This window comes from Eubalaena glacialis, chromosome 2 (genome assembly GCF_028564815.1).
Source record: "Eubalaena glacialis isolate mEubGla1 chromosome 2, mEubGla1.1.hap2.+ XY, whole genome shotgun sequence".
Taxonomy (NCBI): domain Eukaryota; kingdom Metazoa; phylum Chordata; class Mammalia; order Artiodactyla; family Balaenidae; genus Eubalaena; species Eubalaena glacialis.
This window is the reverse complement of record NC_083717.1, coordinates 173,357,849-173,378,608: the sequence shown is the minus strand read 5'-3', so window position 1 is coordinate 173,378,608 and position 20,760 is coordinate 173,357,849. Positions and strand designations below refer to the sequence as shown.

At 36.4% G+C, this 20,760-nt stretch overlaps 1 protein-coding gene across 1 annotated transcript in view; it reads left to right on the top strand.

The window, feature by feature from the left end:
- The window catches only part of CEP128 (centrosomal protein 128), a 440,326-nt gene that overhangs the window by 74,369 nt on the left and 345,197 nt on the right, over positions 1 to 20,760 (top strand). Inside the window, exon 9 of the mRNA XM_061182773.1 lies at positions 1,356 to 1,472. Within this exon, the coding sequence (XP_061038756.1) occupies positions 1,356 to 1,472 (117 nt within the window). The remainder of the gene's footprint in view (positions 1 to 1,355; positions 1,473 to 20,760) is intronic.

Here is a 20,760-nt window from a genome sequence, read left to right as displayed (position 1 = left end):
GTTGCTATTAATTACTTTTTATATTGAGTGAACGATAAAAATATTTCCATTTTGTAAAAATGGAATGAATTAACAACTTTTTATTTTTTAGTATTTATTTATAATATTGTTTTCTGTAACAGCAGGTACTGCCTTTATTTCAGATGCAGTAGTAAATTGTTGGGATATTAGGGTTGATTGTTAGGATAAATTAGAAGCTTGATGCTGAAGGGTATTTTGACGTTTTAGTAAAGCACTGTGAATATCATAGTAAACATCTTAATTGTTTTTCAGCACTCGAAGTTGGAAACCCAAGACTTACCAGTCTTAGTAAATGTTAACCGCTAATTTTTTGATGGACTATTTTTGCTCAGCCTTTATTGACTAATTAAACTTATGTTTACCAATGTCTTTTTAAAAAACAACCTGACTTGAGGTGTAATTTACCATAAAATTAATCTGCTTTAAGTGTAAAATTCAGTGATTTTTAGTGAAGTACTGGGTTGTGCAGCTATTACCATAATCCAGTTTAGAACATTTCTGTTGCCCCAGTAAGATCCCTTGTGACCAGGACCTTTTTTGACTCTATAGAATTTATGGCAAAAGATTTCTTATAACAGGGCTGTATTTATTGCTTCTCTTCTATCTACTGTACCTCCTCCCTGAAATATACACAAATAGTCAAATAGTGTATATTTTATTTAGGGGACTGTATAGTGATGCTCATGAAGCGTGTTTGAATTTGCACAGCTCTTAGCAAGGAAGATCTCGCATCAGAGAGAAAATTCTTTCATGTTTATTTTAGAGAGTCCCAATTAAACACTTTGCAGTTTGACTTTAGTTTTTGATCTTTTACAGCTGGTTTATTTTTAGCAGATCATAGTAGCCAAGATTGACAAGCTCTTTCAATTATTTGATGCATATAAACATCAAAACCTTCCTAGGCAGGTCACGCTTATAGATAATTAAAATGAAAAAGAACTAAGTAGATAGAACAGTTTATCATTAACAGAGTAATAAATGCAGTTGTAGGCAAAATAGGTATTTTTCTTCTAACTCACCAGAGGGCACTCTTTTCTAGTTTATTACTTTTCACTCTGATCTTTTGACATATTATATTCTACTTTGGAAAATTTAAGTCCTTTATTGGGATCCAGGTTTGGATTAATTGGAGACTAATGACTGTTTACTATTGCAACTTTTAGTCAATTTTTTTGTGACCTGTTTTATAATAGTGTCATTAAAAAGGATTCTACAAATAAGCCAATCTTAAATGCTTTAGGCGATAGTGTACCTGGCGTAAAATATCTCTTCAGTTTTAGTCTTTTTTTGCCTAACAGTTCTGTAATCTCACTTTTCTCTTTATTCATGTTAAGGTTTCAGATCGGGTAGAGCGACGGCTTCAGGAAATAGAAAGAGAGATGCGTACAGAAAGAGAGCTGGTGGAAAGACGGCAGGATCAGCTGGGACTTATTTCTTTGCAGCTACAGGAGGTTTGTGAAAAATACCTTCTCGGAATGTAAATCTTGAGTTTTGGTGGTTATTTAGCTATTGTTAAAATGGTTATAGTTCCTTAGTTGTTGCACGTGAAAGTATAGTTCAGTCTGTAGAAGTATAGCACATTGGTTATATGTTCATTGTGTGAAGACAAGCCTACCTGGTTCAAACCCAGAGTCTACGCCTTACTGGCTGTGTGACCTTGGGCAAGTTCCTTCACTTCTCTAGGCCCATGTCCTCTGTGGAAAATGGAAATAATAATAGTATTTACTTGATCACATTGGTGCAGGGGTAAATAAGTTAATGTGGGTAAAGCACTTAACGTAGTGTCTAGCATGTGCTGAATACATGTTAACTGGAAGTATAATTATTTGGATTAATTTTCTTTGGTGTGAACTAGACCAGGGGTAAACAAACTGGCCTATGGGCTGAATCTGTCCCATTGCCGATTTTTGTAAATTAAAGTTTTATTGAAACACAGCCACTCCCATTCACTTTCAGTTTGTCTGTGGGCGCTTTTGGGACACAACGGCAGAGTTGAGATGTTGTGAAAAAGACCATATGGCCCACAAAGCTTAAAATTAGTATTGACTGGCCCTTTATAGAAAAAGTTTGCGGATCCCTGGCCTAGGCTATCATCAAACCAATTCAAAACGGAGGTTACCCACACTTTAGGTAACATTTCTATTTCGAAATTTTAGACTTATGAAGAAGTTGAATAATTAGAACAAAGGATTTCTGTATATCCTTTACCTCAATTCCCCCAGTATTCATGTTTTACCAGACTTGCTTTATTGTTTTATATATGTATCTCCATATATATGTATATCTAAAAAATTTTTTGAGCTAGTTGCTGACATGATGTAAATACTTTTAAATCTAAATAATATGGTGTGTACATTCTCTTCTGTAGTCACAGGAAATTAACATTGGATCAATACTATGATTTAACCTATAGGTTTTTTTTTTAATTTTTAATTTTTAAATTTATTTTACATCTTTATTGGAGTATAATTGCTTTACAATGTTGCGTTAGTTTCTGCTGTATAACAGGGTGAATCAGCAATATGTATACATATATCTCCATATCCCCTCCCTCTTGAGTCTCCCTCCCACCCTCCCTATCCCACCTCTCTAGGTGGTCACAAAGCTCTGAGCTGCTCTCCCTGTGCTATGTGACTGCTTCCCGTTAGCTATCTGTTTTACATTTGGTAGTGTATATATGTCCATGCCACTCTCTCACTTCATCCCATCTTACCCTTCCCCCTCCCCCTCCCCGTGTCCTCAAGTCCATTCTGTACGTCTGCGTCCTTATTCCTGTCCTGCCCCTAGGTTCATCAGAACCTTTTTTTTTTTTTTCTTTTTTTTAGATTCCACATATATGTGTTAGCATACGGTATTTGTTTTTCTCTTTCTGACTTACTTCACTCTGTATGAGAGACTCTAGGTCCATCCACCTCACTACAAATAACTCAATTTTGTTTCTTTTTATGGATCAGTAATATTCCATTGTATATATGTGCCACATCTTTATCCATTCATCTGTCGATGGACACTTAGGTTTTTTTCATGTCTTGGCTATTGTAAATAGTGCTGCAATAAACATTGTGGTACATGTCTCTTTTTGAATTATGGTTTTTTCAGGGTATATGCCCAGTAGTGGGATTGCTGGGTCACATGATAGTTCTATTTTAAGTTTTTTAAGGAACCTCCATACTACTCTCCATAGTGGCTGTATCAATTTACATTCCCACCAACAGTGCAAGAGGGTTTGCTTTCCTCCACATCCTCTCCAGGATTTACTGTTTGTAGATTTTTTGATGATGGCTATTCTTACTGTTGTGAGGTGATACCTCATTGTGGTTTTGATGTGCATTTCTCTAATGATTAATGATGTTGAGCATCCTTTCATGTGTTTGTTGGCAATCTGTATATCTTCTTTGGAGAAATGTCAGTTTAGGTCTTCTGCCCATTTTTGAATTGGGTTGTTTGTTTTTTTGATCTTGAGCTGCATGAGCTGCTTGTAAATTTTGGAGAATAATCCTTTGTCAGTTGCTTCGTTTGCAAATATTTTCTCCCATTCTGAGGGTTGTCTTTTCGTCTTGTTTATGGTTTCCTTTGCTGTGCAGAAGGTTGTAAGTTTCACTAGGTCCCATTTGTTTATTTTTTATTTTTTTCCATTTGCCTAAGAGGTGGATCAAAAAGGATCTTGCTGTGATTTATGTCATAGAGTGTTCTGCCTATGTTTTCCTGTACGAGTTTTATAATGTCTGGCCTTATATTTAGGTCTTTAATCCATTTTGAGCTTATTTTTGTGTGTGGTATTAGGATGTGTTCTAATTTCATTCTTTTACATATAGCTGCCCAGTTTTCCCAGCACCACTTATTGAAGAGGCTGTCTTTTCTCCATTGTATATTCTTGCCTCCTTTCAAAGATAAGGTGACCATATGTGTGTTGGTTTATCTCTGGGCTTTCTATCCTGTTCCATTGATCTATGTTTCTGTTTTTGTGCCAGTACCATATTGTCTTGATTACTGTAGCTTTGTAATATAGTCTGAAGTCTGGGAGCCTGATTCCTCCAGCTCCGTTTTTCTTTCTCAAGATTGCTTTGGCTATTCGGGGTCTTTTGTGTTTCCATACAGGTTGTGAAATTTTTTGTTCTAGTTCTGTGAAAACTGCCATTGGTAGTTTGATAGGGATTGCATGGACTCTGTAGATTGCTTTGGGTAGTATGGTCATTTTCACAATGTTGATTCTTCCCATCCAAGAACATGGTATATCTCTCCATCTGTTTGTATCATCTTTAATTTCTTTCATCAGTGTCTTAAAGTTTTCTGCAAACAGGTCTTTTGTCTCCTTAGGTAGGTTTATTCCTAGGTATTTTATTCTTTTTGTTGCAGTGGTAAATGGGAGTGTTTCCTTAATTTCTCTTTCAGATTTTTCATCATTAGTGTATAGGAATGCAAGAGATTTCTGTGTATTAATTTTGTATCCTGCTACTTTACCAAATTCATTGATTAGCTCTAGTAGTTTTCTGGTAGCATCTTTAGGATTCTCTATGTATAGTATCATGTCATCTGCAAACAGTGACAGTTTTACTTCTTCTTTTCCCATTTGGATTCCTTTTTCTTCTCTGACTGCTGTGGCTAAAACTTCTAAAACTATGCTGAATAATAGTGGTAAGAGTGGGCAACCATGTCTTGTTCTTGATCTTAAAGGAAATGGTTTCAGTTTTTCACCATTGAGAACGATGTTGGCTGTGGGTTTGTCATATATGGCCTTTATTATGTTGAGGTAAGTTCCCTCTATGTCTACTTTCTGGAGAATTTTTATCATAAATGGGTGTTGAATTTTGTCAAGCTTTTTCTGCATCTATTGAGATGATCATATGGTTTTTCTCCTTCGGTTTGTTAATATGGTTTATCACATTGATTGATTTGCGTATATTGAATCCTTGCATTCCTGGGATAAACCCCACTTGATCATGGTGTATGATCCTTTTAATGTGCTGTTGTATTCTATTAGCTAGTATTTTGTTGAGGATTTTTGCATCTATGTTCATCAGTGATATTGGTCTGTAGTTTTCTTTTTTTGTGAGATCTTTGTCTGATTTTGGTATCAGGGTGATGGTGGCCTCATAGAATGAGTTTGGGAGTGTTCCTCCCTCTGCTATATTTTGGAAGAGTTTGAGAAGGATGGGTGTTAGCTCTTCTCTAAATGTTTGATAGAATTCACCTGTGAAGCCATCTGGTCCTGGGCTTTTGTTTGTTGGAAGAGTTTTAATCACAGTTTCAATTTCAATGCTTGATTGGTCTGTTTATATTTTCTATTTCTTCCTGGTTCAGTCTCGGAAGCTTGTGCTTTTCTACGAACTGGTCCATTTCTTCCAGGTTGTCCATTTTATTGGCATATAGTTGCTTGTAGTAATCTCTCATGATCCTTTGTATTTCTGCAGTGTCAGTTGTTACTTCTCCTTTTCCATTTCTAATTCTGTTGATTTGAGTCTTCTCCCTTTTTTCCTTGATGAGTCTGGCTAATGGTTTATCAATTTTGTTTATCTTCTCAAAAAACCAGCTTTTAGTTTTATTCATCTTTGCTATCGTTTCCTTCATTTCTTTTTCATTTATTTCTGATCTGATCTTTATGATTTCTTTCCTTCTGCTAATTTGGGGTTTTTTTTGTTCTCTCTCTAATTGCTTTAGGTGTAAGTTTAAGTTGTTTATTTGAGATTTTTCTTGTTTCTTGTTTGGTGGGTTTTTACCTTGCTCCTTCTTCTGCTATGCATTTCTTTGTCTTCTCATTTTGCTGAACTTAGTGTGTTTTGTGTCTCCTTTTCTCAGTCTACAGGTTCGTAATTCCTGTTGTTTTTGGTGTCTGCCCCCAGTGGGTAAGGTTGGTTTAGGGGCTTGTGTAGGCTTCCTGGTGGAGGGGACTGGTGCCTGTGTTCTGTTGGATGGGGCTCGGTCTTGTCTTTCTGGTGGGCAGGGCCACATCCGGTGGTGTGTTTTGGGGTGTCTGTGAACTTGGTATGATTTTAGGCAGCCTTTCTGCTAATGGGTGGGGTTGTGCTCCTATCTTGCTAGTTGTTTGGCATGGGGTGTCCAGCACTGGAGCTTGCTGGCTGTTGAGTAGAGCTGGGTCTTAGCATTGATGGAGATCTCTGGGAGAGCTCTTGCTGATTGATATTACGTGGGGTCTGGAGGTCTCTCGTGGTCCAGTGTCCTTAACTTGGCTCTCCCACCTCAGAGGCTCAGGCCTGACAGCAGGCTGGAGCACCAAGACCCTGTCAACCACACGGCTCAGAAGAAGAGGGAGAAAAACAGAAAGAAAAAATTTAAAAAAATTAAAAAAAATAAAAAAAAAATAAAATAATTAAAGTAAAATAATTATTAACATAAAAAAATTAAAAAGAAGTAAAGAAAGAAGAAGAGAGCAACCAAACCAATAAACAAATCCACCAATGATTTCAAGCGCTAAAAACTATACTAAGGCAAACATAAAAATCAGAAACAAGGCAGTCACAGACAGCAAACCCCAAGTCTACAGTTGCTCCCAAAGTCCACCGCCTCACTTTTGGGATGACTCGTTGTCTATTCAGGTATTCCACAGATGCAGGGTACATCAAGTTGACTCTGGGGATTTAATCCACTGCTCCTGAGGCTTCAGGGAGAAATTTCCCTTTCTCTTCTTTGTTTGCACAGCTCCTGGGGTTCAGCTTTGGTTTTGGCCTCACCTCTGTGTGTAGGTTGCCTAAGGGTGTCTGTTCCCTGCCCACACAGGAGGGGGTTAAAGTAACAGCTGATTAGGGGCCTCTGGCTCACTTAGGCTGGGAGGAGGGAGGGGTATGGAATGCGGGGTGAGCCTGTGGCGGCAGAGGCTGGCATGACGTTGCAACAGCCTGGGGCACGCTGTGTGTTCTCCCAGGGAAGTTGTCCCTGGATCACGGGACCCTGGCAGTGGCAGGCTGCACAGGCTCCCAGGAGGGGAGGTGTGGATAGTGACCTGTGCTTGCACACAGGATTCGTGGTGGCTGCAGCAGCAGCGTTAGCGTTTCATGCCCATCTCTGGTGTCCTCACTGATAGCCGTGGCTCGCGCCTGTCTCCGAAGCTCGTTTATGCGGTGCTTGAATCCCCTTTCCTCGCGCACCCCGAAACAATGGTCTCTTGACTCTTAGACAGTTCCAGATTTTTTACTGGACTCCCTCCCGGCTAGCTGTGGCACACTAGTCCCCTTCAGGCTGTGTTTACGCAGCCAACCCCAGTCCTCTCCTTGCGGTCTGACCTCTGAAGCCCGAGCCTCAGCTCCTAACCCCCACCCGCCCCGGCGGGTGAACAGAGAAGCCTCTCGGGCTGGTGAGTGCTGGTCGGCACCGATCCTCTGTGTGGGAATCTCTCCGCTTTGCCCTCTGCACCCCTGTTGCTGCACTCTCCTCCGTGGCTCCGAAGCTTCCCCCCCCACCCGCCCACCCCCTGTCTCCGCCAGTGAAGGGGCTTCCTAGTGTGTGGATACCTTTCCTCCTTCACAGCTCCCTCCCACTGGTGCAGGTCCCGTCCCTATTCTTTTGTCTCTGTTTTTTCTTTTTTCTTTTGCCCTACCCAGGTACATGGGGAGTTTCTTGCCTTTTGGGAAGTCTGAGGTCTTCTGCCAGTGTTCAGTAGGTGTTCTGTAGGAGTTGTTCCACATGTAGATGTATTTTTGATGTATTTGTGGGGAGGAAGGTGATCTCCACGTCTTACTCCTCTGCCATCTTGAAGCACCCCGCAACCTATAGGTTTTATTCTAATTTTGCCACTTAAAGTTCTTTTCTGGTCCAAGATACAATACAGGATTACGTATAGCATTTGACCATCATGTCTCTTTAGTCTCCTTTAATCTGGAACAGATTTTCAGTTTTTCTTTGTCATTCATGACCTTGACAATTTTGCAGAGTACTAGCCAGTTATTTTGTAGAATGTCTTTTGTTTTAGGTTTGTTGATTTTTTTCCTCATGACTAGATTAGGTTATAGGCTTTTGGCAGGAAACCCGGAGAATTGTTGTTGCGTTTTTCCCAGGATATCATATCAGGAGGCATGTAGTGTTGATTTGTCCCAATACTGGTAAAAACTGATCATTGGTTAAAGTGTTGCTTGCCAGGTTTCTCTACTGTGAAGTTACTATATTATGCCTTTTAAATTATTTGTCTTATGGGGAGGCTCTTTAAAACTTGAAAATTGCTTATTTCTCATCAAATTTTCACCTACAAATTTTAGCAGCTATTGATGATTCTTTTGTGAAACAGTTACTGCTATAGGTGATACTAAACAGTGATTTAAAAAATATTCTGTCATTCCTTTCACATTTATTAGTTGGATTCCTACTGTCAGGAAGGGCTTGTCTTTTTCTCCACTCATTCATTCATTCATTCATTCATTCATTATTATTGGTATAGGTTTGTGAATTCTCATTATATTGTTTGTGTTTTATAACTGTCATAGAAAACTTGTGATTCCTTTTAAATGTTTCTTAGATTTGTAAAGTGTAAAAAATTAGAAACAACAAGAAAACCAAAAGATTTAAAAACAAAAAGAACATTTTTTTCTTTTACAAAGTGGTTTTCTCTAAAAGTGATGTTCTACAGATGCACTTACGTGTGCTTGAAGATCATTAACCCTTTTAAATTGACAGATTAAAAATTTTTTTAAGTATTAGGAGACATGCCAGTTGAAAATTAGGAACAAAAATTGCAAACCTGAAATTATAATGTAAGCTGACAGAAAACAAAAGCAGATCTTTCTAAAATTCCATTTTTCCTCCATTTCACAAAAGGAAGCATACCCTTGTTAGTTGGTAATTACTTTGAAGAGGATACTTTGTTGAATAATTAGATACAGCATGTGGGTAGCCTTTTTTTTTAAACCTTGATTTTTATACATTTGTTCTCAAAGCACATTGCATCTGGTGAGCATAAGAATAGTACTGAAATGACAATTGTTCTTTTTTGCAAGAGAAAATTAGAGAAATTTTCCATGCTTATATTCTACTCTCTTTGCAGAATGCACAAAATTACAAAGAAAGGGAGAGGAAGATTGCTTCCCACCCCTATTCTTGAGAAACCAGAGCCTGAATATTTGCATTGTAATTGTCAATTTGACTAAAAACTTGAGCAATGATTTGGAATTCCATCTCTGACAGTACAATAGAGGATCACTATTGATAAGAAATGTTTAATTTCATATTTTGTCACATTAATATAAGTGGTGACCTATATGCTTTTAATAGGTGGTTTTGGATTAAACAGTGCAATGGAAACTGGAAAGGATTAATTTAGCCTGATGCGTTTTCCTACTCACAAGTTAAGTGGCTTAGACTGTTCTGGAAAGGTCACGTTTAAGGAGAGAAAATACTTTGCTTTCTTTTTGATGTTAAAAAATACTTATGGGGGCTTCCCTGGTGGCGCAGTGGTTGAGAGTCTGCCTGCCAATGCAGGGGACATGGGTTCGAGCCCTGGTCTGGGAAGATCCCACATGCCGCGGAGCAACTGGGCCCGTGAGCCACAACTACTGAGCCTGCGCGTCTGGAGCCTGTGCTCCGCAACAAGAGAGGCCGCGACAGTGAGAGGCCCGCGCACCGCGATGAAGAGTGGTCCCTGCTCGCCGCAACTAGAGAAAGCCCTCGCACAGAAACGAAGACCCAACACACCCAAAAAAAATAAATAAATTTATTTAAAAAAAAAAAAAACTTATGGCTATATCTATACTGTATGATAATAGTAATTTATATGTTTTGTTTCTGGCTATGGTGAAAAATTGAATCTGTAGGTGAGTAAGTAGGCCTGGACTTTTAGCCACTATGTTCTCCTGCCTCCCTAAAATGTATAATTCAATGTTAGTGAAAATTATGACATTCAAAAGTGATAATCTCTTAATTAGGAGTAATCATTGAAAATTCCAGAATGTTGGCGATTTCTAGGTGTAATGTATTATAGGGAGGCAATCTGTGGTTTTGGCTAATAAAACTTGCTTCTTTTTAGTGATCTAATGAGGTTCTTAGGTCCTCGGAGCTTTATCTGTTCCCATTTAATGAAAATCACAGTATTAGTCATTGGAAATTGGTTGAGGGAAAGCCACTCTCCTTTTCTTGTTTAGAGTTTTTGAAGAATTGTTCACTCTTTTCTGTTTGTTTTTTTCTTCTCCTTCTTTTCTTTCTTCCTGGTCTAAACAAAAGGGTTAAGCACACGCTCTGGAATCCACTTCCTTTGGTGAAGCTCAACTACTTATGTGCTACTGCTGGTACATGAATGTCAGATTTTCTTAACTTGGTGAGGGCCTTCCCTGGCCTTCCAAACTCATATATCACATTTTAAACAACATTGTTTTCATTTCTCAGTAGAGGTCTCTTTAGAGAGATGAATGTTTTATTAGTTGTGCAATAATATTCTTTCCACGTAGCTTTTAAAAAATCTCTCTCTATATATATTTTTAACTAAGGTATAGTTGATTTACAATGTTGTGTTAGTTTCTGGTGTACAGCAAAGTGATTCAGTTATATATATATATATGTATTTTTTTTCAGATTATTTTCCATTATAGGTTATTACAAGATATTGAATATAGTTCCCTGTGCTATACAGCAGGACTTCGTTGTTTATCTATTTTATATATAGTACTGTGTATCTGTTAATCCAAAACTCCTAATTTATCCCTCCTCTACCCCCTTTCCCCTTTGGTAACCGTAAGTTTGCTTTCTATGTTTCTGAGTCTATTTCTGTTTTGTAAATAAGTTCGTTTGTATCATTTTTCTTTTTTAGATTCCACATATAAGTGATATCAGGTGATATTTGTCTTTCTTTGACTTACTTCACTTAGTACGATAATCTTTAGTTCCATCCATGTTGCTGCAAATGGCATTATTTCATTCTTCTTTATGGTTGAGTAATATTCCATTGTATATATGTACCACATCTTCTTTATCCATTCCTCTACTGATGGACATTTAGGTTGCTTCCATGTCTTGGCTATTGTAAATAATGCTGCTTTGAACATTGGGGTGCATGTATCTTTTCGAATTAGAGTTTTTGTCTTTTCCAGATATATGGAAAGAGTGGCATTGCTGGACCATATGGTAATGCTACTTTTAGTTTTTTAAGGAACCTCCATACTGTTCTTCATAGTGGCTGTACCAATTTATATTCCCACGAACAATGTAGGAGGGTTCCCTTTTCTCCACATTCTATCCAGCATTTATTATTTGTAGACTTTTTGATGATGGCCATTCTGACCAGGATGTGGTGATACCTTGTTGTAGTTTTGATTTGCATTTCTCTAATAATTAGTGTTGTTGAGCATCTTTTCATGTGTCTGTAGGTAATCTGTTTGTCTTCCTTGGAGAAATGTCTCTTTAGGTCTTCTGCCCATTTTTTGATTGGGTTGTTTGTTTTTTTGATATTGAGCTGTATAAGCAGTTTGTATATTTTGGAAAATAATCCCCTGTCGGTCACATCCTTTGCAAATATTTTCTCCCATTCCATAGGTTATCTTTTTGTTTTGTTTATGGTTTCCTTTGTTGTGCAAAAGCTTTTAAGTTTAATTAGGTCCCATTTGTTTATTTTTGCTTTTATTTCCATTACTCTAGGAGGCAGATCCAAAAAAATATTGCTGTGATTTATGTCAAAGAGTGTACTGCCTAAGTTTTCCTCTAGGAATTTTAGAGTATCTGTTCCTATTGGGTTGACCAAACGGTTCCTTTGGTTTTTAAAATAAAAATGAAAGACACATTTTTCATTGTCACCAAGAACTTTATTGAACAACGGATTCACCATTTTGTTCCACTACCTTCTGCCATTTTTTCAGGCAGCTTCATAATTCCATCTTCCTAAAACGTTTTATCTTTTTGAGCAAAGAACTGTTCCAGGTGCCTTTTACAGTCTTCCAGGAAATTGGCATTTTTTCCATTAAGAGAATTCTGTAAAGACCGAAATAAATGGCAATCTGAAGGTGCAATGTCTGGTGAATACGGCAGATGAATCAGAACTTCCCAGCCAAGCTGTAACAGTTTTTGCCTGGTCGTCAAAGAAACATGTTGTCTTGCAGTATCCTGATGGAAGATTATGCGTTTCCTGTTGACTAATTCCAGACGCTTTTCGTCGAGTGCTGCTTTCAATTGGTCTAATTGGGAGCAGTACTTGTTGGAATTAATCGTTTGGTTTTCCGGAAAAAGCTCATAATAGAGGACTCCCTTCCAATCCCACCATATACACAACATCACCTTCTTTGGATGAAGACCGACCTTTGGTGTGGCTGGTGGTGGTTCATTTCTCTTGCCCCACCATCTCTTCCATTCCACATTGTTGTACAGTATCCACTTTTCATTGCCCGTCACAATTTTTTAAAAAATGGAACATGTTCGTTACGTCTCAGTAGAGAATCGCATGTGGAAATACGGTCAAGAAGGTTTTTTTCGCTTAGCTTATGTGGAACCCAAACATCAAAGCAATTAACATAACCAAGCTGGTGCAAATGATTTTCAACGCTTAATTTGGCTATTTTGAGTATGTGAGCTATCTCCCACGTGGTGTAACGTTGATTGTTCTCTATAAATGTCTCTATTTGATCGCTATCAACTTCAACTGATCTACCCGACCCTGGAGCATCGTCCAGTGAGAAATCTCCAGCACAAAACTTCGCAAACCACTTTTGACATGTTTGCTTAGTCACAGCGCCTTGTCCATACACTGTACAAATCTTTTTTTGTGTTTCAGTTGCATTTTTACCTTTCTTGAAATAATCATAATAGGCCAAAAACGTTGCTTTTTTTCTTCCATCTTCAATATTAAAATGGCTACACAAAAATTCACCAGTTTTGGTAAGTTTGTTTTAAAACGCACACTGATATGACAGCTGTCACAATACAATCTAACAAAATTGTTTCAAATGAAGTTAAAGACAACTAAGTGCTACTGGAGCCATCTTACGGAAAAAAACAAATGCACTTTTTGGTCAACCCAATACATTTAGGTCTTTAATCCATTTTGAGTTTATTTTTGTGTATGGTGTTAGAGAATGTTCTAATTTCATTCTTTTACAGGTAGCTGTCCAATTTTCCCAGCACCACTCATATAGCTCTTTTAAATTTTGAATGGTTTGTTCTCTGAACTTTTACTAATTGCATTCAAATATTAAGCCTGTAACCATCAGTCTTGCCTTGTTGAACCACTGTGAAAACAATAAAGTGTTTGTTTAACATTAGGGTACATTTGTCATATTACAAATTCCTTTTGATCAGACACTTGATAGTAAGGTAACTTTGACTAGTTAAATTTAGTGGCATGAGGTAGGAACGGACATGAAAGAGGTATTTATTAGATGGTAAGCCCAAATCAGAACTCTTTTGCAGGTACAGAATTTACATAAATCTTAGATAACATTTCTAACTCTTGACTATGGCATCTTGGGACTTCCCGACTTGTTTTTCTTATTAGCTGTTTCTTATAAATTGAATGTTATTTGTTCTTTTTCAATTGAATTCCATAAAATGAAAAACATGAGATAAATGCTGGGTGTATATGTTCTTCAGAACATTTTGTAGCGTATTAAAATGCTAGTTCTCTAATCTTCCCCCACCAAGAATATTCCATGCTTGCATATAACCTAAAGTGAATCAGGTTCCTTAAGGTTTAAAACTGTTTCATGGAGAAACACATGGGGCAGGCAGGGCATGGAATCTTATAGAAGATAGTGAAGACTAAGTGAGGAATTCAGTGTAATGTTGGAGCTAGGCTCAGTGGTTTTCAGTCTGTGCTCTGATAGAAAACCAGATTATGTGAGTCTCGTCAATAAAATAAGGCCATATACAGAAAAATTAATTGATAGATATTTTTCCCCCAGTATTTTCCTTCATCTTTTGGCATCTATATCAATTGTGAAAAACCTAATGAACAAATAGCTATTCGTTCCTTCCCAGAAATGTCATTGTGGCTCCAGAGATGCTGACTGATATGGCTACTTCAACTAAGAAAAGCCTTGGGTACTGTTTATTAATGTATTTAGTTTGGACTCATTAAGGGAGAAGCTTCCATTGAAGCCAAGAATGTTTTCCTAATGTCCTCTTAATAGCTTTACCATCTCCCTTGAGACTTCTGAGCCAGTTCAGAGGAGATCCTAGTCTGCTAAATGTTTTAACATGGCCTCCTTAACCCTTTCTCCCGCTCTTCCTTTAGACTCCCCTACTTGATTTGGAATTATAGAGGCCTTTCTGAGTCTGCTAGATTTTAGACTCCCTTCACTTACCTTTCCAAGGATGAATTGCAAAACTTTTGTAGGTATGCCCCACATTTTCACATATTTAATTCATAGCATAAGCTTCCCTTTCTCCATTGATACTATTAGATACTTTTTTTATAAGTGCACATTAAATCACCCTCACATTGACCATACCAATAGCCTCCCTGGACATTGAGAAAAAGCAGTGGAATTTACAAGTAAAGGAGAGTTTAAAAATAAAACACAAGTTCTGTGGAAAGCACAAGGAAAGCTCGGAGGAGGCACCTCAGTTGTGCAATTGTTGGGATATGAGCTGTAGAATTCAGTCCTTTGTCAGGCTTAGGTGACTAGGTGGAGTATAATAGGCAGAGAGTGACCCAGGCAGGGTGACACACAGGGCCCCAGACTAACAAGGGGCTGAAAGCACTGAGTATCACACTAGAACAACCACATATGTACTACTCTGTAGGAGAATGTGCGTAGCAAGGGAAAATTCAAAAACTTATGCTCTAGTGTTCGTTCTTCAGGGGGTGAAACTGTGTGTAGAAGAAATTTGGGCCTTATTTTGAGTCACGATTTTTATTCTTTTAATGAACCTTAATCCCATTGACTATTTTTCTCCTTCTTCTGCAAAGATGGCTTTTTTTCTTCTCACTGTTCAGTTTCTGGTAATATATCCTATGTGAGGTGAGGTTTTTAGTCTCAGATTATTACTGTTAATTACCATTTCTTGATGTATTGTCTCTTTTAATTGTACTTGTTTTGAGAATTTTTTATTTCTAGCATTTAACATAGTAGGCTCTTAATAAATATTTGTTGAATTCTTTAAGTAGTGACTGTACTGATGCATTGGTTTTTTTAATAAATTTATTTATTTATTTAATTTTATTTTTGGCTGCGTTGGGTCTTCGTTGCTGCACACGGGCTTTCTGTAGTTGCAGCGAGCAGGGGCTACTCTTCGTCGCGGTGCACGGTCTTCTCATTGTGGTGGCTTCTCTTGCTGCAGAGCACGGGCTCTAGGTGCGTGGGCTTCAGTAGTTGTGGCTTGCAGGCTCAGTAGTTGTGGCTCACGGGCTCTAGAGCACAGGCTCAGTAGTTGTGGCACATGGGCTTAGTTGCTCCGCAGCATGTGGGATCTTCCTGGACCAGGGCTCAAACCTGTGTCCCCTGCACTGGCAGGCGGATTGTTAACCACTGTGCCACCAGGGAAGACCCTAATGCATTGTTTTGATCCAATGTTTAACTAGTTTTGTTTCTTATATGGTTGTTTTCTTTTAACGTTTGCATTTAGTGTAAGAATTATTTTTTATATTTAATTTAAATTAATGCATAACTAAATGTGTTCATATCATAAATGCTTGTACAAACAGCCTCTTTTTTTTTTCTCTCTTTTTTTTAATGCAGCTTTATTTATTTATTTGCTTGGCTCATTTTTTCCCTGTTTCTTCCCCTCTGTTCTTTTCACCATCAATCACTACCCCTACTCCCTAAAATAAAAAGAACTAGTGTAAACAGCCTGGGATATCCCTTCATATTTTTCTTTGTGCTCTTAATTATCCTGGACAGATATGTATAAACTATTAATATATACACTTTGTATATATATATATAGGGGCTTTTTTTGGTATGTTTTTATTTTAATAAAAACTGATCACACTGTATATACATTTCTGCATCTTGCTTTCTTCTCTCATCAATACTCTCTGGAAATTCCTCCAACTAGCTGATGTTGTTCCAACTTAATCTTTTATTACCATGGACAGATCTTTTATTATAATAGATGTTACCAGATTATTTTTCCAAATGGTTCTAACTCTCCACGTTTCTGTCAGCAAAATAGCTGAGAGTGGCCCTTTTCCCCACATTCCTACCATTAATAGTGGTTATAATTCTTTTTAATTTTTGCCAAGCTGATGAGGATTAAGTGTTAACTCATTTTTATGTTTATTTGCATTTCCTATTCGTGAATTTGAACATCTTTTCACAGATTTGCTGGCAGTTTTCATTTGTGCCTATACAGATAGCCTGTTTATAAATTTTGCTCATTTAAAAATACTGGATTATTTGAGTTTTCTTCCAGGAATTTAACTTTTTTAATGGCAGGAGGAAGGAGTCTTAAGTTATTTCTTATGTGACTGATGAGTTGCCTCAGCATCCTTTCTGAATAATTTCTTCTTTTCCCTCTGGTTTAAGTGCCACTTCTGCTTTACAGTGTTGCATGATATCTGTCTGAGTTCTATGTGCTTTGATCTGTTTGTCTGTCCCTGAACTGATAACATGTTGTCTCCATTATTAGAGCTTTCATTATAATTTGGTAAATGATGATGAAAGTCTCTTGTCATGTTTCATGAAAAATTCTGCGGGCATTTTGATTGTAATTGTATTAGATATGTAGATTAATTTGAAGAGAAGGTGTTTTCTCATGTTCTTCAATAATGTTTTATAATTGTCTGTATAACAATCTCGTACATCTTAGACTTATTCCTTGGTACCTTATGGTTTTTCTTTTTAATTGTAGGGGGGGATATTTTCTTTTATTGCAACTCTGATTGGTTATTTGTAGTATATAGGAGTGCAGTTGGTTTTATATGTGGCTCTTTTATCCAGCATTTTTGCTTAATGATCTTATTAGCTCTTATAATTTGTTAGTAGCTTTACTGACATATTGTCTACTGTGTAGCTAATCATATCATTTGAAATTAAAGGCAATTTAATTTCTTTCCTTATAATTCTTCTTTTGTTGTGGTTTTATTGCACTGGCTAGAAACTCAAATGCAATGTTGAATATAAGCAAAGATAGCAAGAATCCTTGTTTTATTCTGATATTTATAGAAATGCTTCTAAAGTGTTAACCTTATGGTTTGGTGTTTGCTCCTGGTTTTGAGTGCTATCCTTTATCAGATAAAGAATATTGCCTTCTATTTGTAGGTTGCCAAGAGAGGTTGATTTTTTAAAAAACCATGAATGGGTTGTGAAATTTATCAAATATTCTTGCTGCTGTCTTTCTCTTTTAATAGTTAAATGCATTTGACTCTATCAGTAGATGCTGAGCTCTCCTTGCATTCCTGAGAACTTTATTTGGCCATAATATATTATTTTTTTGTACATTGCTGAATTAATTTCCTTGTCTTTTCTTTAGTATGTTTATATTTATGTTTATGATTGAGATCAGTTATATGTTCTTTGCATTACCTTTTTTGGTTTTGAAAGCAAGGTTACATTAATCTCATAAAATGAATTAGATAGATTCCTTCTTTTTCTCTTCCCTGGCTGTTTAAGAGAAGGATTGTCTATTTCTTGAATGTTTGTTAAAATTCATACATGTAATCATTGGTACCTGTTGTCTTTTTGGTGGCTGAGATTTTCAACTTCTTCAATGTTTTTTGGTTTATATCAATATAACCTTTTTATTTTTTAAGTCAGTTTGGTAATTATTCCTGATTTTATGAGTTATCCATTTTGTTGTGTTTTGATATTTAAAGAAGCAGTCATAGCCCTGCTATATTATTTTTTCAATCTTGTACTGAAGCTGTATCCTTTCTCTTTAATATTATTTAGTTATTTTTTCTCTTTTTCTTTATTAGTCTTACTAGACATGATTATTTTATTAGTTTTTGTTTTGACTAGCTTTGTTTATTACTTCATCAACTTCCGCCTTTAACGCTATTATTTTTTTTCTGATTTTTCATTTTTAGGATTGCTGTTTTATTTTTCAGACTTGCAAGTTAAATAATTGACTTGTCTGTTTTTTAAAATAAATGCTGTAAATTTATGAACAAATTACCCTGTGTTTTGAGATGCTATTATTTTATGATAGTTTATTTCTAAATTTCATAGTTTCTATTATGGTTTCTTCTATAATTCAAGACTTAGGAGTGCCTTTTGGAATTTTCAAATATGTATGTATGCTTAATTTTTAACTTTTTACTCTTTATCTTTAAATTCCTTTGAAATTTGTTGAAACTTCCCATTTGGCTTAGTACCATTGTTGGTTATTTGGTATTTTCTGAGTAAAAAAATTAAACATTTTCTGTTTTTTTTTTTTAATGTTTATGTGTGACGCTACAAATTTTTCTAAGAAATACATATTCCAGGCACAGTGATTTCCTCTCATTGTCTTATTCGACCATTTTTCTTCTGATTCTCCGTGTAACTTATCCTTTTTCATCCTTCAGGTTTAATTGCCACCTCTTCAGAGAAAACTTTCCTGCCCCCTTTTCTAAAATAGCCCCTTTCTGCCCTGTTGTTCCTTGTCATTGTCATGTTACTTTATTTTTTAATAGTACTTTACATCACCTATAGTTGTGATTTGTTTACTTATGTTATTGTGTGTCTTCTCATAAAACATAACTACTTAGGTTACTGTATTGAATAGTTCTTCCTCCACTGGCAGGAAGTTCATGCATCATGCCTGTTTCTGGGGCTGTGGTATGCTGTTTATCACACCACAGACATTCTGTGAATAGTCGTTGGAAAATGAAGGCTGCTTTCAAATGTAAATAACCATTTAGCTGCATATAACGTTCTTGGTAAAAAAAAAAAAGTTTTCTTTCAAAGGTTTGTATACATTTTTGTATTATTCTGTGGCTCTTATTCTTGCAGAGCAGAAAGTGTAAATCAACAAATTTTAGCTTCTTTGAAGTTTAATATGTAACAGTTCAAATGATTTAAACCAAATCCCACAAACATTCTTCAAGAATTCAGACAATCACAATTAAGTTTTAAATATTTCAACTTTATAAAAACATTTTGATATAGTAGGTTACTGTTTTTCAAATTATGTCAAAAATTTAGGATAGCTGGATTTCTGCTCTCTTTGTTTCTAGCAGACAAAGTTAGAAAAAGAATTAGAACTGCACAGATACATGAAATCTAAAAGTAAGACCTCTTGAAATAATTATGGATTTCTGAAACCATGTTGATTCAGCTGTGTGGATGTAGATAAATGACATTTTATGGAATTTTCCCATTATGGGTCAACAGCAGGTGCTGATTGACTGGGGTTTGGGGACATTGCAAATAATGGACAGAAAAGACTTTTTAAGAGACTTTGCAGGTACAATTTTTTCTTTTGTAATTTTCAAGACGTGTGTAAGGAAAGTTCTTTTAAGGTTTTTCACATAATTTGCATTACATGTTTCAAATTTTGATGATAAAAATCATAGGATAAATACTTAATATGAATGAATTAGTACATGTTTTTGACCACTAGTCGTCAGTATTGAACCATCAATTGTGACCCTGCAGGCATTGTTTATTAAAGTTGCTAAACTTTGTTGAAAAATGATTATAATGTATACACATATCTCATCTCCTAGGGCTCCCTGAAAATACACTTGGCACAGATATTGCAACTTGAAAAATCTAATTATTTAACTATTGCTATTTGAAAACTTAAATTTGAAATGGTGTTGCTTTCCACTGTTGAAAAATAAAATATGACATATGGAGTATTACATATTAAGACATCTGTTATATTTAACACTAAAACTGTCATTTCTATGCCTTTTTGTCAGAGTTTCTTTCAGGCTTTCTATTCAGGGTTATAATTCCTTTCTTCTTCTCTCTCTCCCTCCTGCTGAGGAAAAATCTTTTTATGTGTAGTAAAACAAAGACTACAATTTGATATGAGAGTTTATTTCACTGGAATCATATAGTCTTATGGCATTTTCCACATTTCATATTTCTAAGCTATACAGAAGTATCCCAAAGATACGTTCTCTAAATTTTTATATTATATAGATCTAAAACACTTTTCCCTAATTATCATTTTCTTCTCCTTAATAATCATTGCCTTTGCACCCTGTTGTCTACTCACCCCAGTTATATTCATTTTCCACTGATGTTCTAATGATGTTCTTCGTCTGGCTAATCTTGTTTGTTTTTCTTTGCTTGTTAGAAAAGCATTTTGTTTTAGCTCTATCATGACTCATTGCATTTCTAGTGAATTTACATTTTTATTCAGTACCCTGGATCCTTTCTTTCTTCCTTCCTTCCTCCCTCCCTCCCTCCCTTTCTTTCTTTCTTTTCTTTTCTTCCTTCCTTCCTCCCTTCCTCTCTCCCTTCCTTCCTTCCTCTCTTCCTTCCTTCCTTCCTTCCTTTCTTCCTTCTTTTCTCTCTTCCTTTTTTTATACTGCAGCTGTAGTTTTATTTATTGCTCAAGAAATGAGAAACTGCTTAGGTTTTTCTAACATATTCTTGCCCATATTATGACCAGGTCAGAACAGTATTTGCAGCTGTAACCTTATTATGTAGTTGTTTGGTGGGCCTCCTATGGCAGTGAGAAGAAGTTACGCCTTTTCATGTTTATTTTCTGAGGTTGAGAACCTGAAGTGCTGCTCACCAGTATCAGTCTTGGATGGGGATCAAGTCAGAGTGATGCTGTGATTCAAAGCCACAAAGCCTGGGCAGACTTGGTCTCTGGAGCTCCATTTCCTGGACCTTCCCCCCCTGACTTGTGAACTTGTATAGCAGTTGCTAAACCTTACCTCTTTGTGTGGTTCATCTTAATAAGTAGCTCATATGATTTATTTCTTTTTAAAAA